The sequence below is a fragment of the Dipodomys spectabilis genome, unplaced genomic scaffold (assembly GCF_019054845.1).
Source record: "Dipodomys spectabilis isolate Male_0828 unplaced genomic scaffold, ASM1905484v1 ptg000009l, whole genome shotgun sequence".
Lineage (NCBI taxonomy): Eukaryota > Metazoa > Chordata > Mammalia > Rodentia > Heteromyidae > Dipodomys > Dipodomys spectabilis.
Window position 1 is genome coordinate 26,733,221 of NW_024870686.1, and position 26,760 is coordinate 26,759,980.

At 35.0% G+C, this 26,760-nt stretch overlaps 1 protein-coding gene and 1 pseudogene across 8 annotated transcripts in view; both read left to right on the top strand.

The window, feature by feature from the left end:
- Window positions 1-26,760, top strand: part of Nek1 (NIMA related kinase 1) — a 97,979-nt gene that overhangs the window by 30,835 nt on the left and 40,384 nt on the right. For 3 of the 8 annotated variants that reach the window (XM_042700510.1, XM_042700528.1, XM_042700520.1), the window contains exons 13-23: window positions 2,211-2,270; window positions 2,513-2,572; window positions 2,664-2,711; window positions 2,876-2,950; window positions 9,240-9,403; window positions 9,484-9,615; window positions 15,747-15,849; window positions 22,122-22,205; window positions 22,622-22,705; window positions 23,871-23,948; window positions 25,013-25,108. In XM_042700510.1, coding sequence (XP_042556444.1) covers window positions 2,211-2,270; window positions 2,513-2,572; window positions 2,664-2,711; window positions 2,876-2,950; window positions 9,240-9,403; window positions 9,484-9,615; window positions 15,747-15,849; window positions 22,122-22,205; window positions 22,622-22,705; window positions 23,871-23,948; window positions 25,013-25,108 — 984 coding nt within the window. The remainder of the gene's footprint in view (window positions 1-2,210; window positions 2,271-2,512; window positions 2,573-2,663; window positions 2,712-2,875; window positions 2,951-9,239; window positions 9,404-9,483; window positions 9,616-15,746; window positions 15,850-22,121; window positions 22,206-22,621; window positions 22,706-23,870; window positions 23,949-25,012; window positions 25,109-26,760) is intronic. The other 5 variants (XM_042700537.1, XM_042700543.1, XM_042700551.1 and 2 more) reach the window with 5 other exon arrangements.
- LOC122125041 lies at window positions 4,048-5,916 on the top strand (annotated as a pseudogene).

Consider the following 26,760-nt stretch of genomic DNA (forward strand, 5'->3'; position numbering starts at 1 on the left):
CCGTAGTGTGGTAACTGTCTCCACATACTCATCATCCCAAAAAGAAATTAGTTCTAAATGTGGACATGGTAACACAAGCCTATTATCCCAGATATGTAGAAAACCATAGATAGAAGTATTACAGTCTGATCCATAGTCCAGCTTCAGGCCTATGCTATTTTAGTTATTTAAGAATAGCTAAAGCTGAAAGAAACTGGAGGCATGGCTGAAGTTATGCATGCCAGCCTAACAAATTCAAGGGCCTGGTTCAAACCCAGTATGGTCAACGAGAAAGGAAAAAGAATTTTTTTTTTTTCCTACTGGCAGTCACTCCCATTCTCCTCTATCCTTTTGGCCTTAACAAATTACTAATTATTTTCTGTTGCTATACAGATTTGCTTATTCTTGATACCTTACATTAATGAAAGACAATATGTGATTTTTTGTGACTGTTTTACTTAGCATAGTATTTTCACACTGATCTGTGTTGTACTAATCTCAGAACTAATTTTTCTTGCCAAATAATATTTTTTTTTGGGTCCGGTCGTGGGGCCTGAACTCTGGGCCTGGGCACTGTCCCTCAGCTCTTCAGCTCAAGGCTAGCACTCTACCACTTGAGCCACAGCGCCACTTCCGGCTTTTTTTTTTCTGCTTATGTGGTGCTGAGGAATGGAACCCAGGGCCTCATGCATGCAAGGCAAGCACTCTACCACTGAACCACCTTACCAGCCCCCCAAATAATATTTTTATGGAAGTACTTTTACAAAGTTTCTGGATAATATTTCCCACTAGTTAAAAAAATATGAGAATTGAACCCAGGGCCTCAAGCATGCTATGCTAACACTATATTCCATTGAGCTACATTGAAGTCCCTTTATCCAGTGTTTTACATCCAGTGTATAAAAAACATAACTGAAATCATTAACTGTGTTTAATTCTATGAGGAACATTACCTGCAAGTTTTATTTCTAATACCTCAACAATGGTGACCCCAGAGCTCTAACACCCTTAAAACTGAAGCTTGCTGTCCACTAGTGGTGGCAGAATCATTTTAGTGAGTAAAGAGCAGGAAGTCTTTATAAGTCTTAAGGATATGTGAATGCGTATATTTAGCCTATAAAAGAAGAAATGTTGCGGCTGGGAAGGTGGCTCAGTGGTAGAGCGCTTGCCTTGCATGCATGAGGCCCTGGGTTCAATTCCTTAATACCACATAAGAAAAAAGCCGGAAGTGGTGCTGTGGCTCAAGTGGTAGAGCGCTAGCCTTGAGCTGAAGAGCTGAGGGACAGCGCCCAGGCCCAGAGTGAAGGCCCCACGACTGGACCCCACCCCCTGCCAAAAAAAAAAAGAAGAAGAAATGTACTTATCTACCAAACTGGAAAATATTACTAGCCTTTTCAAGGAGCAGATAAGAATCAAGATAGGACGATAATATTTGATACTATGCAAGAATATGGGAATGAGTGCTTTGGTGGAAATGTAGAGTGGTGCAGCCTCTTGGACAATTTTTTCAACAATCAATTTAGTTTTTTACTTTATAATTGCACTAATTTTTTAAAAAATTGCCCTCCTGAAAGATTTGCTTCTGACAAGAGGATGAATATACAGGAAAATTCAATACCAACCCCATGTCTTACTCCAAGAAGAATGACTAAATTAATTATAGTACTCATGTAGAATATTGCCATTGTTAATTTGTTTACCATAATGCAGGCCAGTTTGTTTTCCATCTAATAACAAGTTCTTATTACATTTATGTAAAAATGTGCATTATGTAAAAAGCTACTATTTTATATGTATTTAAGTGCATTAAAATGTCTGGATATCAACACTTACTATCTCTAAAGTATGGAGTAAAATGGGCTATAAATTTTTAGTCTTGTATGAGGTTTATGTAAATGAGCATATATTGTATAAGTTTTTTAAAAAATTGTATTCGTTATTGGGCTTCAGAAATGTGTGATAATTCTAGAAAACTTACTATTGACATCCATTTCTGAGAACAAATCCATTTAGTTGATGACCACGGAAGCCCTTTTCCACAATTTTGTTTCTCTTTGTTCGCAGATGACATATCAATACCTACAATATCTTTATTTTTAAAACTAATATTTCTTGAAAGAGTTATTGCAGTATTTGCATGCCTTCTTTCTTATTTTAAATTTCCATAAATTTGGAGTTTTCAAATGATCACTTTGAAGTCTCTCTAATCCCTAGTTTTACTTTTTGTCTAGGCCCATCAAATTCCAGTGAAGAGAATGAACCCTAGAGAAGAAAGGAGGAAAGCGTTTGAGGTACAAAGATACCTACCTGCTTATTTTAAAGCTTTACAAAACTAATTTTTAAAAAATGAAACTTTATAATATGAAACCTCCAAACCTTTCCTCCTTATTTCTTTGAAACAAATACATATGACTTCTTTTTTAATTTTTTTTAACCTCCCTGTGCATACTTCTGCCACCGGTAGACTTACTTTCCTGATAAAAATACAAAAAGCAGAGATAGTTATTGATAAAAATGTTCTTTTTTGTTTAAGGAACCAACAAGCAAAAGAAGGTTGGAATTCATTGACAGGGAAAAGAAACAAAAGGATCAGGTAGCTTTTTACTCTTCTTTTTCTTCCTTTACCAAGCTACAGATTATAACCATTTTGAATTCTAAAAAATATGTCTTTAAAATGATTGCAGATTAGTTTTATGAAGGCTGAACAAATGAAAAGGCATGAAAAAGAAAGGGTAAGACATCAATCCATTTTTCCATGCCGCTTTCCTCCCTCTCCCCATAGACATGTTTGTTTGAAAAGTAAAGTGCACTGATTTCCATTGTATTACTAAGTGTATTTAATGTATTTTATATTAAGTAGTTGAAATGGTGTTTTGTTTGTTTGTTTTCTCAAAAGTTGGAGAGAATAAATAGGGCCAGGGAACAAGGATGGAGAAATGTGTTAAGTGCTGGTGGAGGTGGTGAAGTGAAGGTAGGCATTTGATAACCAATACAGAGATGTTATTTTTTCTCTCCAGTTTCATCTTGCTCTTTAAAATATATAATACTTGCTTCTTGTGTGTGTGTGTGTGTGTGTGTGTGTGTGTGTGTGTGTGTGTGTGCGTGTGTGTTTGTGTTTGTGTGCAGTTGATTTTTATCTAGAATTCTTCAGCATTTATTATGATTTCTTAGTTGTCCTACATGTATTTGATATGCAACATATTAATACTAGTGTGAACTGTTAAAATTGCTTTAAAAGCATTCGTGTGAAGACTATGGGACCAATTGCCCTTTCAGAGGAATCTCCAATATAACTTTTCATGTAGCCTTAAAAATTAAGTTCTCAGCTGGGCACAGTGGCTCATACCTGTAATCCTAGCTACTCTGGAGGCTGACATCTGAGGATTGTGGTTCAAAGCCAGCCCAGGCAGGAAAGTCCATGAGACTTCTATTGCAAGTTAACCACAAAAAAGTTAGAAGTATAGCTGTGGCTCAAGTGGTAAAGCACTAGCCTTGAGCACAAAAGCTCAGGGACTATACCCTGGCCCTGAGTTCAAGCCCCAGTCTGGCACACAAAAAAAAACCAACAACAGTTAAGTTCTCATAGGACTCTTGTTATTCTGATTCCTGTCAGTTTCTCCAGATTGATCCCCATACATTCCCTACTACACACCTTCTCATCCTTTCTGAACATTGCCCCTCCATCTTTCCACTTGTGTTTACTTCTAAGCACCCCTCCTTTCTTCCTCACTCTCACTCCGATCTCCGTACTCCTACTGAGATTTCTAAAGGCTAGCCATTTACCTACATTCCTTTCAGGTAGATCCAGACTATAACCTTAGGCAAGTTAATTAACTTCTTCAAGCTTTAATCTTCATTAATGTGAATAGTTTGGGGTATCAAGAGCTCAGATGGTAATTTCCTGTATCTCTTTGTTCTGAGCCTTGCACTCCTTTGCTCTTACGTCATCCCATATTTATGTCTGTCTGTGATAGACGGTGTTCCAGGTGTCTTCTGGTTTACCATCCCTGATGAACACACCTTTCATTCTCTCCCCTTGAGTGTAAGGAGGACTAGTAAAGATAGGGGATGTAGTAACTCCTTGATTAGATTATGTTATAGGCAAATGCAAGCATCCTTTCCTTGTGCACTCCCATGATTACATTAACATGTAAGACTTCCTCTTAGCAGATACTTCTGCTTGACTGGAAGACAGCAAATAGTGCTGTGGCAATAAAAGTGTAGGAGACCTCAGGGTGATGGTAATGTCATTGATGGTCATTGACCAAAAACTAAGAAGAAAATGACTGGCGGTGCCACTTGGGCCTTTGCATGCTGCCTAGCTTGTTTCTGCCACCTGGCCTACCAACCGAGATAACCCATTGAAGTCAGAAGATAGAGGGGCTCTTACCCATGTTCAGAGACCACAGCCCCGGAGAGGCAGTCTGCTCCCAGAACGTTGTGACTGCACCTTCCATTGCCACTATTATAAAAAGTTCCCTTGGTCTGGTTGGCTTGGACAAAATGTTGGTGGATGATATTGGAGATGTAACCATTGCTAACGATGGTGCAACCATCCTGAAGTTGTTGCAGTTGAAGTTCTCTGTGAGCTGGCTGATCTGCTAGACATAGAAGTTGGGGATGGGACTACTTCTGTGGTTATTATTGCAGCAGAGCTTCTGAAAAATGCAGATGAACTAGCCAAACTCATCCCATGCCAGTTATTAGTGACTGCTGGCTGGCCTGCAAGGGAGCCATGTGATACATCAGTGAAAATCTAATTATTAACACAAATGAACTTGGAAGAGATTACCTGATGAATGCTGCTAAGACAAACATGTCCTCCAAAATTACTGGAATGGATGGTAATTTCTTCTCCACCATGGTAACAGATGCTGTACTTGCTTTAAGTACACAGACTCCAGAGGCCAGCCACACTATCCAGTCACTTCTGTTAATATTCTGAAAGTTATGGGAGAAGTCAAACAGAAAGCATGCTGGTCAGCAGCTATGTACTCAGCTGTGTGGTGGGATCCCAGGGTATGCCCAAGAGTACAATTGGTTATTATAGACCCTGAGAAATTGGACCAAATTAGAAAGAATCAGATATCATCAAGGAGAGAATTCCGATGTCACTGAGAAGAGAATTCAGAAGATCCTGGTGGCTGGTACTCATGTTGTTCTCATCACTGGTGGGATTGATGACATGTGTCTGAAGTATTTTGTGGAAGCTGGTGCTACTGCAGTTTGGAAAGTTTTAAAGAGAGACCTTAAACACATTGCTAAGGCTTCTGGTGCAAGTATTCTGTCAACCCTGGCCTATTTGGAAGGTGAAAAAACTTTGGAAGCTACAACATTGGGACATTGTGGTGGTATAATGTACAGAAGAGGTGGTACAAGAAAGAATTTGTGATGATGAACTGATCTTAATGAAAAGTACTAAGGCTCGAACACCCGCATCAGTTATCTTTCATGGGGCAAATGATTTCATGTGTGATGAGATGGAGTGCTCCCTACCTGATGCTCTTCCACATGATGATGAGAAGGGGGTTTTAGAGTCCGTCAGGGGCAGGTGATGGGGCAATAGAAGCAGTCCTTTCCATTTACCTTGAAAGCTATGCAGCCAGCATGGGGTCTCAGGAACAGCTTGCCATAGCTGAATTTGCAAGATCTCTCCTTGTGATTCCTAATACTTTGGCAGTTACCGTTGCTCAAGACTGGTTGCAAAGTTAAGAGCATTTCATAATGAGGCTCAAGTTAACCCAGAACCCAGGGCAAACTCCTGAGACTACAAACAAGCAGGGGTTTTAGAACCCACCATTGTTAAGGTGAAGGGCTTGACATTTGCCACCAAAGCTGCAATTACCATCTTCTACTGATGATCTAATAAAATTACACCCTGAGGACAAAGATGAAAAACATGGAGGCCAGGTTCACTCCAGAGCTCTTGATGACTGATCTTACTGCCCTTTATTTATGACCATGTTAGATGCAATATCTTACACCTTAAATATTTAAATTACTTCTCGTGAAGTAGTAGATTGGTTTCCTTCCTCACGTTGGTCCCTAGATTTTACATATTACAATTTAGTTTGAAAAAAAATCGAGGTTAAGTACAATTGTGACTACTGTTAAGCAGTTCATCCTCTGTAAACATTGCTATTCCCATCCCACCTCCGGTACACAGGGCTGCAACACTGTGGCTCACTTTTGCCCATTCTCTCCAGGGGATGTAGCATGAACACAAGGACCCTACAGCCTGATGGCCCAAGGCTAGAGCCCCTCCCAGAATGTTGACCTGATGAGGAAGGAACGGTTTAAGTCATTTGTTTTATGATTAAATTCCCAAGTTTGTCTCACTCTAGCTGTTTTAACAGCTAACTAGCCTCTCAGTGCTTACAAATAAATCCATGCCTTTGACATCCAAAAAGAACAACAACAATAACTAGATGAAGAAAATGATTGCAGCATACAACTGCAAAGAAATTTTACCAAGAACCAGGGAGCTTGCAAGAGATACTGAACCTGAAATGAGAATTGTAGTTCTGACTGACAGTTTTGATTTCTGCCTCCTGAGATCCTGATCCAGAGACCCAGCTGAATGCACCTAGAGGCCTTCCTGAGTCAGGGAAACTGGTTGATGATAAGTGGGTACTGTTTTAAGCTATTTATTATTTATGTGGTGATAATTTGTTACAAAGCAGTAGAAATATACTGTTATTCCTGTGTGTTATTTTAATTACTATTATAAATCAACATGTCCTTAAACTGTAAATTCACCTGACCTGTGCATATTAATTTGGGTCTTTTAGAATACTGCACATAACTTATCTAGTTGAATTAACTATTCTTGTTTCTATTACTCAAAGTTGTGATTTGAATAATAGATGCTTTATTTGCTTTAGTCATATATAATCTGTCTTGAATTTAATTTTTTCAGTCTCTTGAGATGTATTATTTCATATCATATATCAATATTTTTTTATCGGTCGTGGGGCTTGAACTCAGGGCTTGGGCACCAACTAGCTCAAGGCTAGTACTCTGCTATTTTGAGCCACAACTCTGCTACTGGTTTTCAGGTAGTTAATTGGAGATAGGAGTATCACAGACTTGCCTTCCTGGGCTGGCTTTAAACTGCAACTCTTAGATCTCAATCTCCTAGAAGCTAGGATTACAGGTGTGAGCCACTAGCACCCAGTTTCAAATAGTCTTTTTTTTTTTTTTCCAGACAGAATTTGATTTATCCTAAAATTAGTTTATCTTATATCTTACCTGAAAGAAAAGTGAAAAACAGAGTCCAGCATTTGGTGCCAGTCCATTGAGGTTTTGTGGTTTTTTTTTTTTTTTCCTTTCTCCCTTCCATATATCTTCAATGAAATAAAGTGGTTTTTCCTATTGTATCTAAAGTGATACTTAATCCTAAAAGTCCAGTTTTATAAATCTAGTTTTATAACTTGCACAATTGTTTAATATACTGTGTGCTTAATAGATTTTAATTTACTTTAAATGCATCCATAATGCTTTTAATGAGTATTCTGTACCTATTCCTCAGTTTGAAATGTTTATCTTGTTAGGCTGTTTAGATTTATGCCTATTTTGTATAAATGAAGAAGCTCAATATAAGGTGAATCAAATTGAGGAAACACCAATAATAAAGGCAAAATGAAAATTGAACATTAAAGGAAACATATCAGAATTAATATATTTCTGAAAAGGCAGGGTTTTTTTTTTACAATATAAATATCTGATTGCATTGTTTAGTGTTTGGAAATTTTAAGACATTTTGGCTTGTCTTTTGAAAATGTCTTATGAATGAACTTTTGGAAAAATTAGGTTTCACAAATGTAGTTTTGATCATCTACCTGTTATAATATATGGGAAGTATATTGTTTGAAGATATATTGTAACAATTATTTATCAATAAAAATGAATAGTCTAAGTTTATACACGAGTATGAGTCCATTTCTCTGAAGTTATAGAAAAGGTAGATTCAGCCCTTAATGTATATAAGGATAATTCTTGAGTACAGTTATTGCCTAGATTTTTATCTACTTTACCTAATAAAAACTTTAGAACAATAGAAGTAAAGGTGTTGCTGAAGTGGTAGAGTTCCAGCCTTGAGCAAAAATCTAATAGTGAGTGGGCGACCTTGAGTTCAAGCCTCGGTACCAGTAGGCTAACCTTAGGGTGGATGGCTTCATAGGAGCTATGACTACTTTTTAATGTAGTTCTGCTTCTGATTCTTGACATAAAAATGTACATTTTGAAGATGCGTTGGAAGACCTACTTGGCAGAGTTTCCCGCTTATTTATCTTGTCTTTCTCTAGAAATTTTTTGTTATTTAAATACCCTAATTATATTGATGTTGAACTGATGTTTTAAAAAGATGCTTTCTCACTCAGTGATTTCCAACTTACTGTGCCAAGATGTTACAACAAATCTTCTTTTGTTGTATTACACTGAAGTTTCTTTTCTTTGATTCTAATAAGATTTTTATACAGGCTTACCACTCAACTTTAATCGTATTTTTTTTTCAGGGCTGTTGACTTATGCACTTGAGATTGTTGATGTCTTTTACTCAGTGAAATTCTTTCATCATAACTTTTATAGATGAATATTTTTATTTACTTTTTTAACTCTTTTTCTAACATATCTCTCTTCTGTGATTGAGTTTATATGTTTTTACCTTTATCATTCTCTTGGAGAACCTACAAATCCATTTAGCAGTTTTTCTGCTGTGTTCTCTGTTATTTCTACTTCTACATAATACTAACCTTTTTCCCCCAATGTTGTGACTATGCTTAGTCCATACTTCTTGGTATAGTTCCTATAACTCATTGGACTACAGCATTGAAACGCTTTTTGATTTTTATGTTTTCTTTCCCTACTTATTTAAAACTTGAGGACAGATATGATGCTTGATCTCTTTTATCTATACATGAAGCATATTTCAGTAATGTTTGACCTTCATACCTACTTTGTGAACAGATTGAGAATATTTTAGAGCTATGTGAAAATGTCTTTGTTAAATATAAATTTTATGTAAGCAGGCTCTGCTTTACTTCTAAATCATACATATTCAAGCTTCATAGGACAGAATTTCATGAAATGTATATTATAATCTTGCTTCAAAATTTATTAAGAACAGACTTTACGTATTTACATGAATGTAGTGACATTTTAATGTTTTCTATTTGTCACATTAAATTATGCTTTATTGTTAGTAGTAAGGATATGAATTTTTATTGTTAATAAAGGAAAACAAATGCTTTAATCTCTAGGCTCCCTTTTTTGTCAGTGGAGCAGCTGTAACTCCATCAGCTTGTTCTTCTCGAGGACAATATGAACATTACCATGCCATTTTTGATCAAATGCAACAACAAAGAGCAGGAGATAACGAAGCAAAATGGAAAGGAGAAATGCGTGGTCAAGGACTTCCAGAAAGGTATAACTATGTTCTGCAGAAGTTGATTATGCTTTGCTTCAGAGAAAGTAATGAAAGTCACTGTACATATTTATCTACAGAGTAATTCCATCTGGGGTTCGTCCAGGATTTCCTAATGGGGCTGCAGGTCATCACCATTTCCCTGATGCTGATGATATTAGAAAAACTTTGAAAAGATTGAAGGCCGTGTCTAAACAAGCCAGTACAAACAGGTTGGACTGTGACAATCCATGAATTCATCCTTGTGTGTAGTTGTGTCTTTTGTCACATATAGCTTAGTGCTTACACCTGTGGCTCTTTTCTCCATTGTTTACATAGAAAATGTTTGCTTTATAGATGCAGTAATTTTCTTAGGTGCAAACTTGGCCTTTGGTTACGTCATGACAAATGTGTAGCTCTTCAGTTCAGTCTGGCATTTTATGCTTATTTATATATTTAGACTGTATATACTATATGAAGGAACCTATGGTAACTTTCAGCTAACATATGGTGGTAAGAATTTCATCCACTTGTTTTAAATAAATCAGAACATAAATTTAAATAAAATCCAACTTTTCACAAAACTCTAAGGAATATTTTTGTCTCTCTTCATCTCTTAGAAGCTCACTTTCTCTTCGTTATCTTCATCTCTCTCATATTCACATTCATCTCTATCCCTCTTTGTGATCCTTTTCATTTATTTTTCCATTGAATTAATTTAATAATGATAATTGACAATAGCTGTGATTTGCATAGCTTTTTTCTTAAGAATGCATGTTTTCTTCTCATTTCTTCTGTAATATATTCTGATGAATCATGAAAAAGCAGATAATGTTTTATGAAATTTAGTTGTTATCTTTCTTTAGTTGCTATTTCAGAGTGTTAGAAAGTTCTTTATGATTTCTTTCCCCATTATAAAAGATGACTAAAATGTACTTGAGTTCTTGAGTACATTTAAAAAAAATCAGTATACCTCAGTATAATTAATAATTGAGGTAAGTATATAAAAATGTTATGAGTACCTTATGAATAAATACATCATAAATTATATACAGAAGCCTGAAATATGAAGCTAATTATAGATTATTCCTGTTTTTGAGAAAGGAAAGCTGCGGGCTCACATGCATATTTTTGGTGAATGGTGAAGCAGATGTATGTCTCTTGTGAGCCTGCAGCTTTGTGGTATTAGGGATTAAATCCAGTACCTCATCCACGTTGTCATCTTGTATTGATCTTTCTAGTTATGTACACTTTCAATTGATGAATTTATTTTAGAACAAGTTTAAATTTGTAGCAAAATTAGGTGGAAAATTGTTTCCTTATATCTCATTTCTACACATTGGCAACACTCCTATCAACATCCTCACTACAGTTATATCATTTATTACAATTGTTAAACTTGCATTGATCTGTTAACACCTAAACCCCACAGTTTACCTTAGGGTCCCTCTTGACAAGAGGAGATGTTCTATTAGTGTTGACAAATGTATATGATAGCAAATAGCATCTTTGTTTAAATTGTCCTCTTCTCTACCTGTTTTTCCTGAACTCAAATTTCAGCCAACTGAAACAAATTTCAAACATCCTTCCTTATCTTTTGGATCATCTCTGTTTGCTTCGGGCATTATTTATTATTTCCGTTTCCTTTCTTACCAGTAACTCTGGCTAACATAACTTTGCTATGTCTTAATTCCATCTTCTCTACTACCTTCTTAACATGAGACCTTAAAGCCATGTAAACCTACTAAATAATGAATTGAGTTGAATTATTTAAGTTTTGTAATACTCTTTTCCAAGTCTTCCTCTCTGTATTGTTTATTTAACTTGGATAAAGCCAACTGCCCATTTCATCAGATAGATATTATGTCCCTTAAACGGAAGAAGCATCTTAAGGAACAAACTCTGTAATCATTTTCCTATTATCCCTTTTCATCCTGTCACCCAATTCTTACACCTTAAACCATACTGATTTGTTTTTATTTCTCAAATATTCTTTGTTACCTAGACAAATGTCTATTTTTATGATGTTTTATATTTCCTAAAATATTCTGTTAATAATCATTCTTCAAAAATTTCAGTTATTCCCTATCAGTTAAAAATTTGAACCATTCATCATCACTTTATACCTGTTACTCCTCCTTTCCCTCCCTGCCCAGTCTGAAATAATTTAAGTAAACCTTACATACTCTAGGAAATGCCAATATTTAGGTTAGCATGAAATTTTGTTTCCAATAAACAGATTTCATTATGAGACTTGGGTATGGTGTCCATTATTAAATAGAAATATGTTTATGTGTGCCTGAGTACAGAACCCAGGGCCCTGTGCATAGAGTAGGTCAGTGCTCTACCACGGGGCCACACTTCAGCACAATATATCAGATTTTTAATGTAATATTCCATTACCATACCCCTGTCCATTGCATAACCTTGTTTAATTTCATAAATAGTAAAACAATTTGCCAATCACTCTGCCTCTGGCATATCAGTAGATAAATTTTTTCCTTCTACATTTCTGAGATACATTTTTTCCTTATTTCTGGCTTTAGTCTCTCCTGTTACCTCTTATGACTGTTAGCTTAGGTCAGCTGATACTTTCAGACATTTACTTTTGCTTTTCAACCACCCAATCCTCAGCTTTCTTAAGAATCACAGTGTAAATGGAATATTATGCAGCCATTAGAAATGACAAAATAATGGCATTTGCAGGGAAATGGAGGAACTAGAAGAAATCATGTTGAGCGAGGTAAGCCAAGTGCAAAGAGACAAACGGCACATGGTCTTCCTGATAAGTGGATGTTAAATCCAAAATGTTAGGTGATACGACAAAATTAACAGGACTTAAGAAACAAAGGATTTCCACTCATCTGGTCAAATCACTACTAAATAACCCCATGCTGCTGATCACATGTATGGTATATATGTGCACACTGGAGGGAAACCAGTAGGACGACACAGAACTAGAGGGAATCAGGGAAAAACATATACCAGCAAGACCCTTCAGCTGCACTGGACATTGGCCAAAATGAACTAAGCAACTCAATGGCAGCGATGGGAGGGAGGGAACAAGTGGGAAAGAGGGAACAGCTGATGCTATGCAAAACAAAAGAAATGTACACATCACCCAATGTGGAAGAAATAACTGTATTGCAAAGCTCATAGAACTCATAAATGTTACAGACCATGATAGACAATCTGCTCCAGGAAAGATAGAATGTGTTTGTGACTTTAACTAAGCGTCACTATCCCACAATACTGTGAAATTTGGGAAATTATATAACCACTTAATCACAATAAAAAATTTGGAAAAAAAACTTTGAACCATGAATTTAAGGTATGATTTCCCACCCTATTCTTGCTATTTCTTCATGCTTCAAAAGAACACTGTAGTTCTGTTGGTATCATTGTTTGATAACCTTTTCCTGTCATATAACACCTTTAATGCATTTTAATGTCTTTCTATTTTACTATCCAAATTACTGTCTTATTACATGTGTGTGTTTTATATAATGCTTATATTGTTGTTCTTAGTAATCCAAAGGAATATTTTGATGATATTGAATGGTAATAATAGTTAAGTGTTGTAGCAGTTAAATAGCTTGGGAATTGAGATGACATCCTCTAATTTTTAGAAAATTCAAATTGCATATGAATTCTTAATAGTATTGAATAGAATAACTAGTAAGAAATAAACTATTTCCTTTTCATTTCATGAGACTAGCTTAAATATGTACTTGGTATATACAACTAATAGTCTTACTACTTCAAAAGATGAGAATAATGACCTATAAGCAAGAAAAGTGGTGACATTGTACAAAATAAAAGTAAAAAGAAAAGTGAATTATAATGCAAAAGTAATGAGCTATGAAGTTTTAGTGTATATGAAGTAAACAGTAAAGTGGAAAGTTTAGTATCACAGAATCAGTTAAACTTGATTTTTCAGATGTTGAAACAAACTTCCTTTGTAGAACTTAGTTTTATTCATCTTTATATGTTCATAGACTAGTATAATGGGGCAAATAATTGACAATAAATGAGAAGAAAAAAATAAGAGTTAAAAGTATCATCACACATTTTAGGTTGTGTTTGAAAGTAACCAGTAATGGAAACCTGCTTACTTAAACTAGTTTAGAAAATGATCGTTTAATTACACAACATTTGTAAATCATTCAAATACATGAAGCAGGTAGCATTATTCTATATAAATGTTTTGGAAAGCTGGAAATCAGCGCCATTATACATATGACCAGATACTTAGTAAAATAATTTTGTACGGTTGCTTTATTAACACATGCCAGGTTGTGATTCAGGCTGATAAATGCTGTACTCAGACAATGGCTTCAGATGGGAAATTAACATATTTTACTTATATAATTGTTAAAGAAGGAACTCAGTATATATAGAATACCTAGCTGTTTTATCTACTTGGTACATAATACCAATAGGACCACCATAAAAACATAATCAGTACTCATAACAGTTCAGTTGACACTTGGTAGTTTATCTGCTTGCTTCAGGCCCAGGTTTATATACATTAAATTGGGCTGTAGAAGAACAGGATACAGCCTTACCTGAATATAACCAGAGATATGTTGCATTCAGACCAGGTATGGTTTATTAACCTCAAGAGTTGTACAGTACATAATACGAATCTAGAGCATTTCATGGGGCGTGAATAAATTCTCATTATTATCAATCAACCTAAAGCTAAAACACTTTGAAAATGTGCATTTCTGAATTTTAGAAACATGATATGGAACTGAATTGAGATTAACCAGATTTATTTGAGAGTTATAGTAATAGTTGTTATCTAATTATAGAAAATTCCTGTGATTGGGATTGGAGGTGTGGCCCAAGTAGTAGAGTGCCAGCCAACAAATGAAAGTGTCAGATACCAAGTTTGAGACCTGGGCTTGGACAAAAAGAAAAAAAGAAAAAGAACATTCTTATGATTCAGATTCACAAGAATCTCTTTTAAATATCACATAGTAAATGAATCCTAGACAATAGGTATATGATCTGGTAGGTTTTAAGTTTCTGCTGCTCAGCTTCATATTTAAAATACTTTTATGCGTTAGTAGCTGTTGCCAAAAGTGTAAAAATATTATTACTTAGATAAAAGCAGCATTATATGGGGTATTTTTTTAGAAAATAACTTAGCTGTGATCCTAAATAGTTTATATAAAGCACAGCCAATAACTTGCTTATCTTTCCACACTTCCAAAATTAGCCACAGTTGATGTTGTACTAGGAATTCTTTAATTACTGTTGCTGGGCTTATTTTGATCTTTCATATGTAGAGCATGGTAACTGTGGTAACTGACACAACATATTGTAGACGATCAGTAAATATTGTCATTGATACTACTTATTTATAGTTTAAACTCAGTATGTTTATGTTCTTTCATAATTGTCAGAGAGTGTTGGAGGTGTGGCTTAGTTACAGAGCACCTCTCTAACAAGTATGACGCTCCAAGTGCATACTCCAGTACTTCAAAAAAAAATCATCAGACAGAAAAGTTAGAGAAGATTAAATCAATTTTACTTTTGTATATTGTTATTATAAAGGTTATATACAATGGAGTTACAGTTATATAAGTCAGGTAATGAGTAAATTTCTTTTTGGACAATGTCCTCCCTTCCCAATTTTCAATTTTACTTTTTAATACTTGTGATATTTAGAGAATCTCAGATATAGCTTTTAGTTATAGTTTTGAAAACTCATGATTAAGTATACTTGTCATTCTTTTTTTTTTAAGTTGCTTCTCTAATGTTTTCATATGACTTTAATATGATTAAAGAAAATTCTTATTATATGTAATAGAATTCTGAAGTAGACCTAGAAACTATTAAAATTCTTCTATAAGTATAGTCTAAAATAATAATTTATCCTTATAGGTACAATAGATCAAATGAATACAAAAGAAACCTTGTCAAGATTTGGAGTAAGGGGCTGGGAAGGTGGCTCAGTGGTAGAGCGCTTGCCTTGCATGCATGAGGCCCTGGGTTCCATTCCTCAGCACCACATAAGCAGAAAAAAAACAAACTGAAAGTGGCGCTGTGGCTCAAGTGGTAAAGCGCTAGCCTTGAGCTGAAGAGCTGAGGGACAGCGCAAAGGCCCAAAGTTCAGGCCCCACAACCGGACCCAAAAAAAAAAAAAAGATTTGGAGGAATATTATAGACTTCTTAAAATAGCAAGGAATGGGCTGAGGTAATAAATACCAATACATATGGACACGAAAGCTTTTATTTTATATTGCCTTCCTTCATGTTCTGCAATGGGGAAAAATGTGTTTAAACTTTAATCTTAAACCATAGGAAATATTTAAAACTCAAAGTTGCTGACTTTGTGATTTATCCAAAATAGGCAAAGGGGGCACCTTGATGCAGAAAGAGCTAAACAAGTGGAAGAGTTCTTACAGCGAAAACGAGAAGCTATGCAGAATAAAGCACGAGCTGAAGGCCATATGGTATGACTGTCTTTTAAAAAAATATTTTGAACATATTAATATTCTAATGACTACAGTAATGTAAGTATATATAAAAATTATAATCTAGCAATTTATGTGTAATAAAGATAATTAAAAGGACTTTTCAAAATACATAGTTCTGATATATCTTACTAAGTTGTCTTTATCTTTTACACCAAAGGTGAAAGTGTGTTGTTGAACAGTGAAATAGGTGTGGCAATCCACTTATTAATAATTAGAAAAACAAGTTCTAAAACTGCTAAACTTTGGTTTTTAATGTTTTTTAAAATGATTATCATTAGGTAGTAGTACGAAGTGTCAACTCACTAAATGAGTTTATGAGTACGATACATCTTGATCAGTGCCATTCCTTCCATTGTTCTCCTCCATGGTGTCTAATATTTACAAGGAGCAAAGATAGGAAGAAAAATGGAAAATACCAGGGTAGAAATGGGTAATTCTATATTTGCTCAAAAGCATGCTAACAGAAAAATTATTTTAAGTGCTCTAGTTATTCCAGTTACCAAAATTAAGTCATATATCAAAACAATAAGTTTTTAGGTAATAATTTCAATACTTAAAACTTACTATTTTTTTTACTAGTAGAAATGCCCAAATGTCTTTAGATTTTTTTGTTCACAAAACAATTGAAGATTATTTTTGTCAGCTTAGCACCACATCCTGCTTATATCAGATATTTTTGTCAATTAGAGGAAATATATATTTACTAGACATTATTAGTTATTTATGTGTAATTTCACAAGTTGTAACTTTGTGAGTTTATTAATATAGTTGTTCAGTATATAAGATGTTTTTTTCTTGGTCATGAGGCTTGAACACAGGGCCTGGGTACTGTCCCTGAGCTTTTTTGCTCAAGGCTGGTACTCTACTACTTTGAGCCATAGCTTTACTTCTGGTTTTCAGGTGGTTAATTGGAGATAAGAGTCTCATGAACTTTCCTGGCCAGGCAGGCTTCAATCTGAAATCCTCAGCCTCCTGAATAGCTAGTATTACAGGCATGAGCCACTAGCACCTGGCTATAAGATTTTTTTTTAATTATGTCATATCTATGACATATTTAATGGTTGACCTTTAAATTTTTAACATAAACTTCAATTGTTTTCCTAACATCTGGAATTTCTGTATGCCCTTCTAAATAGCAGAAGAGACTCTCTTGCCTTTTCTTTTTTCATATCTTCCTAGTAATAGCATGTAAAATTTTTACTACAGAATTTTTTATGCAGATTCTTGATGGGTACCTCAAGTTAGTCTTGAACTGACCTTGATCTCAGGATCCTGTCTGACCTCATCATCTTAAATGCTAAGATTACAGGTGTGAATCACCATGCTGGGCTCTTGTTAACAGATTTTATTTTAACTATGTTAAAGTAATTATTAGACCTATCAAGATTTAATCATTTCTTAATCAACATTGTTCCTTATAAATCCTACTATTCTATCTCTATTAATCTTGTTTCATGGCAGAGAATACCCTCTAGTAATTGGTTTTTTTACTCTATTATTATGTAGTTGTACAAAGAGGTTACAGTTGTTTAAGTTAGGTTATGTGTATAGTGCTTCATGACTAATGTCTTCCATCATTCTCCTTCATTTTCCCCCTCCTTTCCCTACCCTCAAGGTATGTAGTTCAATTTTTACATAATGTACATTGACTATAGTGACTGCATTTGTTCTAGTAATTCTTTTGAAAAGACACTTTCTAAGATTTGTAGACTATACCTTCACTTTGTCCTCACACTTGAATGATAATTTGTAGTGGTGGTCTGTTGTTGAACTTGATCAGCATTTAAAATTTTTACTATTAAGTTGTTGTGCAAAGAGGTTACAATTCCATAAGTCAGCCCATCCCTACTCTCAAGTGTGTAGTTCAATTTTTACATAAGGTACATTGCTCACCCTTCCTACTCCATTCATTTGCCCTGAACAAACATTTTCCACTTCCTGGTATTCTTTTACCCTTTTCTTTCCTCTTACTCTGTTTCAAAAGGATTCAGAGGCTTGATATTCCAGAGCACTATTCGATTTTCCCCCTTTTGTTTACTTAGCTATACAGTCTATCTGAAAATTTCTTTTTGTTTCAAAAAGTTATATTTTACATTTGTGAATTCCAAAATTTATTTCCACCAAAAAACTTGGTTCTGTGTTTTCAGATCCCTTGGTGCTATAGTTACAGTCTCATTCTTGGTGTACTGTTGTCTGTGTTTCCTCAGTTTTTGGTGATTGCAGGTGTTCCTTGGGCTTCATGGTATGTTCATGTTTCATTTGTTGGTTTTATAGTTCATTGTCTTTGGCCTCCTGGGAACACGGACATGTATTTCGGCTGTAACCTGTCTTTTGCCTCGTTTTCAATAAGAGTAGAAAATTTTACCAGTAGGAATACTTCAACAGCTGGTTTTCTGGGCTCAAAAGACTAATTTATCCTACATTTTACTGAGCATCTAGAGCATTAGAGTACTCTAATCTCTATCACAACATCTATCTCACGCTAACTGGTGCTTCATCCTGGCTTGTGGAGATGGATACTGTCCTGGAAGCAACCCTTTACCATAGCCACTGTTGTCTGCATTTGACCTCATGGTCTTGGCTTCTACCACATGCTTCTTGTCACTCAGATATCTTATGCTGGTAATGTCTCTGACATGCTTTTCCTTGTGATGTTTTAAACATTTTAAACTGATGCTGTGCACTTTCCTTGTCCCTGAATTCCCTTTAGTTCTAGGAATACAAGGAGTTGTTCTTGCCTTTGAGTGGTAATATGTATCCATTTAAAAGAGCAACTTTTTTTGATCTCCAGTACTGAACAACAACAAAAAAAGAACAACCTTTTTATTCTAAGACTTGAAGAAGGGTGTTGTACCATTTACTCTATTATCTTGCTCTCAGAAATTGATGTTTCAGGCTGGAATGTTACTTCATGGTAGAATGTTTTCCTCACATGTATAAGATCTTTGGTTTGATCACCAGCAGCACACACAGTGCCTTGGGCTAGATGCTGAGTACAAAATGGAGGGCACCCATGTGTTTTCCTGACTGACAAGTAATTGCAGTCTTCTCTGTCTCTCTGAAAATGAACTGTGCTCACACATTCCTCCAGATGCTACAGAAATGGATGTATTCTATTTCACTATTGTGTTTTCATTTCAACAATGCCTTTGAGTTTTCCAAGATTAATTCTGCAAAACGATATTGAATTTCTTTATTCCCTTGTTGACTAAAAGTATATACATAAAACCTTTCCTTAAATTGACTATGCGTTTTTCAATATATTTAGATGTATGCATCAGAGATTGTTTTGCTGATTCACTAATTTAACAAGGCAAATTTTAAGCATTTTGAGATTTAAAGCTTAATCAAGTAGTTTATAGAGAGTAATTTATCATTTAATGTTGGACAAGAATATGCACACTGGTATATTAGAGTTCTCCAGAGAAACAATACCAATAGAATACTTATTTATATAAGAGAAAATTTATTAGATTGACTGCCAAAGTCACAGCAGCTGAAAAGTTCCCATGCGGGAGCTGGAGAGCCAGGAATGCTGGCTCTGCTGTATATGTATACATATATATAGTCCATGGAATATGGAGATGGAGATCAGATATATGTTTGAATGTGGCGTAGAACATTAAGGGCTATTGATGTATGCTAATAAAAATAGCAAAGAAAAAAGCTAAAAAATGTTATGGTGAAGATAGAATTAAATGTCTTGGTTATGATGAGGTTATCTAAAACTACATCTAATAAAATTGAGTAGATAAGTGTATACAGACACAAATGTATGCATGTATAGCTAGTGAAACCTCCATGTTCCACTGTCCGTTTCCAGGTTTTGACAGTGTACTATAGTTAGACTAAAATGATAAAACGGAAAAAGGCTGAGTGAAGGGTGCATGGAAGCTACCTGTACATGTCTTTTTGCCTTTCTGTGAATATAGAATATTTTAAACTAAAAAGTTATTTTAAACTTCAGAATAACTGCAATTCTTGTGTTTTTACATACAATGAAAGGAAGACTAGTAGTCTATAACAATACTTAGTTCACCACTATCCATGTTGTTGTAACTCTGCAGACAACTTATATATACATATATATACATATATATATATATATATATATATATATATCTTTAAAGTCTCAGACAATTTTATGATGGGGCAGAGGTGAAGCTAACCTCATACTTAGCTGCTCCAGAGGCTGAGGCAGAAGGAACTACAACCCCAAACCCCAGCCTTAGAGTTCTTTTATCTTTTACTGAGACTTTGTACTTATATATATATATATATAATAACTCTACTTTTAAGCACCAAAGCTATCTCAAGCAGTTTCTAAATTGTATTCCTAGCTCAGGAATTAATCATAGCATAATCAGCCACCTAAGTCATCAAGTTGGGAGTTATCTTTGCCTGTCTCTTACCTACTTCTACAAGTGACTATCAACTTACCAGTTCCATCTCCTAATAACTCTGATTGATGCTTTATCCCTTTAAATTTCTACTGTATCTTGGGTTTTTTTTTTTAACTTCTGGATTTGCAAGAGTTTCCTAACATGTATTACTTCCTAGTTTTACATTCTTCTACATATATCCATTCATCATTTATTTATCTTCTGTGCTGGGAATCAGATTCAGAGTCTTGTTTATTTTAGGCAGTACTCTATCAAAGAGGTACATCTTCTCCCTTCCTCCTATTCTATCTTAAACTATATTAATGAACATGAGAAGAGACTCAAGATATCAATTGAAAAAAATCAAGATAATTGTAAACTTTCACTTTCAGTAAAAATAAGCATGTATGTATCCATATATAAAAATAGAAGTACATTTGGAAAGTGACATGCTTAAGTTTTAACTTTTTCAAATGTTAAGACTATAAATGATTGCTGTTTTGTTTTTTAGATTTTATACAGTGAATATAGATTTACACATAGTATATTAACACATATCTATGTGTATGTGTGTGTGTATACATAGAGAGAGAGAGAGAGAGAGAGAGAGAGCAAATTCAGCCAGAACTAGTTTTCTTTATTAATGTTAGTTACAAAAAAAAAAGTGGAAAGAGGTACAAAAGGCTCCAATTGAGCTCAGAGGCTTGCACTTTCTGCCAAAGTGCTCTACCACTTCATCCATGACCCCACAGACCTGCATTTGAATCATTTTTGAGGCTGTGGGTTACCTCAGAAAATTTTCAGAAGTATAATGAATCAGAAACTAAACCATAGGGCTGAGAGGATGGCTCAGTGGTAGAGTGCTTGCCTTGCATGCCTGAGGCCCTGGGTTCGATTCCTCAGCACCACATAAGCAAAAAAGAAAAAAAGCCAGAAGTGGCGCTGTGGCTCAAGTGGTAGAGTGCTAGCCTTGAGCTGAAGAGCTGAGGGACAGCGACCAGGCCCAGAGTTCAGGCCCCACGACCGGACCCCCCCCCCCAAAAAAAAAGAAGAAAAAAAGAAACTAAATCATAAGATGTTAAAAATTAATGGCAATCAGGAAAATGGCAATGATGGTGTAAAATGTAACCTTCAACAAGCTGGTAAGAGATATTAATAAAATAGAATTTTTTTTCTAAGTTGAGAGGAACTAGAAACATGCTTGTATAGGAAGAGATAGTTTTGACAACCATAGTTTTATTAAAGTTTATTATATCTAATTTGGCAATTTGTATTAGTGATAAATTACATTCAAAAGTGAATTTGTTTCTGTATTAGATGATCATTTGCACCAGGACATTCTTTAGCATATAGCTTGATTTAGAGCTTATAATGAAATAATTTGCTGGATTCAGAAGCAGTGAACTCAGGTATTTGTGTGTATGTGCTATGTAAACAGGCATGTATAGAAATGGATTGGCCCTTTTATAGGGACAAACGAATTGAATTGTAGTTTCACCTCTAAAGCAGTTGTTAAATCCTCTTTACATAATGACTAGTAAAAACAAAACTGCTCTCTTTGTCTGAATAATTTCTTCTTCTGTTCTCACTGAATACATTTGCTAAATTAATACAGGAAGAAGCTATGGAAGTAACTCAGTGATAGAGTACTTGCTTATGTGAGACACTGGGTTCAGTTCCCCAGCACCACATACACAAATAGACATACAGCTAAAGTAGCAAATTCTGGGGTTTATCATCATAGTTTATCAACTAGAAATCATCAGAATTTGCCAAAAGAAATAAAATGGCACACGGATACCCCTGGGGAAGATGACATGGTAGCCTTCGTCATTCTTTAAACTTAGTACATTAAATGATAAACAGGGAATCCTGCAAAACCTGGCAGCTATGTATGGAGGCAGGTCCAGCTCTTCAAGAGGAGGGAAGCCAAGAAACAAAGAGGAAGAGGTATGCTTCCCGCATGCTCCATACCTCCACCGTGCTGCCATTTTTGAGTTTATTGCCTTCTTTTCTTGCATGGTTTATATGCTTAACAATTATTTGAATATTTTGTGGGTCTACAGGGACCTGTTAAATATAGTGACTGATGTGTCATAATTTTGCCCCATAACTGTTCCTCAAGTCTTCTAAGCTCTAATTTCTTTTCTTTTGATAAAAATTTATAATTATAACATTTTCTTTTCAGAAATAAGTTGCTTTAAACACTTGAAAGCTAATATCCCATTTCCATTAACCAATTTAAATTTTTTTTATTTCTCATTCAGATTAACTTTTCCTTAAAAGTTTTTTTTTACAGTAAAACTGTTTGTAGGGTTTTTGTTTTTGTTTTTATATGAATGTTAGGTCTTTTTTCCTCTTTGTAGATTTATCTGGCAAGGCTGAGGCAAATACGACTGCAGAATTTCAATGAGCGCCTTCAGATTAAAGCCAAACTTCGTGGGGAAAAGGTGGGTTGAAAAACAATTGTTTACCAGGACTCATATATGAAATCAAGAACATGGAGTGATCTAGAAATGATATGACAAAATAAGTAGAGGTCCTTTTTTCTTGAGTCCTGGTAAACATATATATATGTATGCACATCTGAGGGAAGCTAGGAGGAGGGCACAGAATCAGAGGGAAACAGGGTAAAAAAATACAACAGAGGGTCCCATCAGCTGCACTGGACATTGATGAAAATGAACTAAGCAACTCAAAAGCAGCAATGGGAGGGAGGGAACAAGAGGGAAAGAGGGAACAGCTTACATTAAGCAAAAGAAAAGAATGTACATATCACCCAATTTGGAAGAAATAGTTGTATTTGTCAAAGCTCATAGAATTCACAAACTTTATAGACCATGATAATGACAATGTGCCTTGTGAAGGTTAAAATGTGTTTGTGACTTTAAGTATCACTATCCCACAATACTGTGAAATTTGTGAAAGTTACATAATCACTTAATCTCAATTAAAAATTATTTAAAAAGCAATTGTTTACAAAGTAATTGACTGATATAATAAACATTAAAACTATTATACCAATAACAAAATAGTAAAAACTGTTAAAATAGTGAAAGTCAAGACCAATAAACTACACAAGAAGATAAAATAAATCTAACTTACATTATTGAAATTTGATAAGATCATTGTTACAGAGGAACTAAGAAAATATAACTAATGGCTATGAAAGGATTAAACTGTGTTTTATATCACTGTATAGTTTCAATCCATTGTCTACAGAGTGGATGGTTGTTGAGAGTTTAGTTATAGCTTTGGGAGGTACTAATAGTATTGAGTGATATTCTTTTTTTTGTCGATAGTGGCGCTTGAACTCTGGGCCTGGGTGCTGTCCCTGAGCTCTTCAACTGAAGGCGAGCACTCTACCACTTGAGCCACAGTGCCACTTCTGGTTTTCTGGTGGTTAACTGGAGATAAGAGTCTCATGGACTTTCCTGCCCAGGCTGGCTTTGAGCTGTGATCTTCAGATCTCAGCCTCCTGTGTATTACGCAATATTCTATTTCATGTTTTTAGATACTAGTTTATTCAGATTATCTTTTACAGAACACTGCACTTAAAATGTAACACTTTCCCCCCCCCACCCGAATTTGTATGTTTATGTACTTATTTTATAGAAAGAATCTGACAGTATCAAAGGACAAGAAGGAAGTAATGAGGCTGACTGGAGACACAAAAAGATTGAATCATTTAAGGTATGGGCTAAAAGTACTAGTTTCTTCAAGTAAATTAAAAGCTGAAATTGTGTTTGAAGTTTTGTGTAATTGGATAGTTCTCTTCTTGTCCTTTTTTTTTTTTTTTTTTTTTTTGGCCAGTCCTGGGGCTTGAATTCAGGGCCTGTGCACTGTCCCTGATCCTCTTTGTGGTTGAGGCTAGGGCTCTACCACTTGAGCCACAGCACCACTTCTGACTTTTTTCTAAGTAGTTTATTGGAATTTATTGCCCAGGCTGGCTTGGAACCATGATCCTCATGATCTCAGCCTTCTGAGTAGCTAAGATTACAGGCGTGAGCCACTAGCACCTGGCCTATTCACTTTTTTAAATTTTTTTCCTTTTCACTTTTTGATTCGTGAAAAAGTTTTCTCTCTTTATGCCATACTTATTAAGAACAATTAGGTGAAATCAAGACCTGAATACATAATATATTTAATCCTACAAAACAAATGAGTAACATTTAAAATGAATGTTACTGGCTATTTTACTTTCCAGTATAATGTGTCTACATTTATCTTCATTTGGAAAACTGACTGAAGGTAGGAGGGCTTTAGAGCAAGCTTAATTTTTATTCTGTGCTGGGATATGGTTAAAGTGGTAAAACACTTGCCTAGAAAACATGAAGCCCTGAATTCACACATCAGTATAGGGGTGAAAAAAAGACAAAAAACAAAAACAGGTCTGGGAAGGTGGCTCAGTGGTAGAGTGCTTGCCTTGCATGCATGAGGCCCTGGGTTCAATTCCTCAGCACCACATAAGCAGAAAAAGCTGAAGTGGTTCTGTCGTTCAACTGGTAGAGCTCTAACCTAGTGCTGAAAAGCTGAGGGACAGTGCCCAGGCCCAGAGTTAGGGCCCCAGGACTGGCAAAAAAAAAAACAAAAAACAAAACAAAAACAACAACAAAGTAAAGTCATCAACTTTATTTTGGACCAGATATATACTTATTGATTGGCTAAAAAGTCAGTTCTTTTAGAGACCTAATAGAGAAAAGAAACCATATGGCCTCTCTCTAATAACTGATATTATTGGCTGTTTTTATTTTTAGGCCCAAACAAATGCACGAGCAGCTGTACTGAAAGAACAGCTAGAACGTAAGAGAAAGGAAGCATACGAGAGAGAAAAGAAGATGTGGGAAGAGCATGTAAGATATATCTCATATTCGTAATCCTGCTAATGGTATTCTATTTCTTACTAAGGGAATCAGCATTTATATAGAGAGATAGATGGTACAGGAATTTGAACTCAGGGCCTCATGGCCTCACTGTTGCTAGGCATGTACTCTACATCCTTACCACCACAACCAAGCATAGTTTTCTTTTCTATTTTTTCTCATCTTTTTTGTGTGTACTTGTTTGCACATTCTCATTGAGCGATAATATGTAGGAAGTTATTTGAGGTTTGATTTAAGAACTTCTTTTTTAATTCTTTATTTGCATATTGCCAAATAGCCAAAGTCTCAGTATCATGCAGCAAACTATATCTTCCTTCTGCCACTCATTGTTAATGCTATCCTTAAGGGGTATTAAATTCTTATACATACTAGAAAAATGGATATACAAATATGTGCATCAAGCCATATTTTTCTGTGGGCTTTCTCCTCTGCTGTTAATCAGTCTAGACTGAATAGACTTCAGATTTTAGAATTTGTTTTAATTTTAACCAGGTCTTTCATTTTGCCTTAAACTTATAAATTAATTTAACAAGAACTGATATTCTGCCCAGTGTCAAAGTCTTTATTCTTTTGCAGTTTTTCCTTGTATCTGTAATATGTATCTTTTATTACAGTTTTATTCTTTATCACATTGACCAGAACTTTAGGACATTAGATAATAATGGAAATAATATTTTGTTTTCCTTTGGATAAAAATGCATTATTAACAGCATTATATGAGATTAACTAGTAAGGAATAAGTGTCATATCAAATTTTAATTAACAGTTTTTATAACATGAATTATATAGTTCAATTTCTCATACCTTTCATTGAAAGATATTTGATTTGAAATATGCTGTTCAGAAGTATATTTGATCTAACAAAGGGTAAAAATCACTACGATAATTATTTTTATTCTTTGTATTTTACATAATTTTCACTCTGACTCATGTAATGATGAAAATTATGGTATTGAATGAGATTTAAATGTAGAGAATAGTGTATGATCAAAGGTCTTTTATTACAAATTATATAGTGTTGTTTCTCAGCCAGCATATATACTTATATTGTAAGCGGAACATGTAAGGAAGTTTTTAAAAGAACAGCCAATTGCTAATGGCTTACACCTGTCCTAGTTGCACAGGTGGCTCAGATCTGAGGATTGTAGTTCCAGGCCAGCCAGGGAACGAACCAATAAGAAGCCAGAAGTGAAGCTGAGGTTCAAGTGATAGAACATTAGCCTTGACCACAAAAGCTCAGGGACAGGACCCAGGCTCAGAGTTCAAGCCCTAGGACTAGCACCAAAAGATAAGTAAATAAATGGAGAGCAATATATTTTTTAAAAATTCAGGGAAAAATACAATAGGGAAATTTCATCTTGGTTAAGTCAGGAATAGTATTTTGAATATGATGAGTTCCTTTTTATTTTTTTTATTTTATTTTTTTTATGAGTTCCTTTTTAATTCCTCTGCCTCTTCTGTAGTTTATTTCTATTTCTCTTTGTCTATCAGTCTTCCTTCAGAGTACATGCAGTTCTCACTTCTGTCTACTTAGAATGTTTTCCTTTTATTTTTCTTCTTTTTTTTTTTTTTCTGGTTCTGGGTTTGAACTCAGTGCTTAGGTGCTGGCCCTGAGCTTTTTC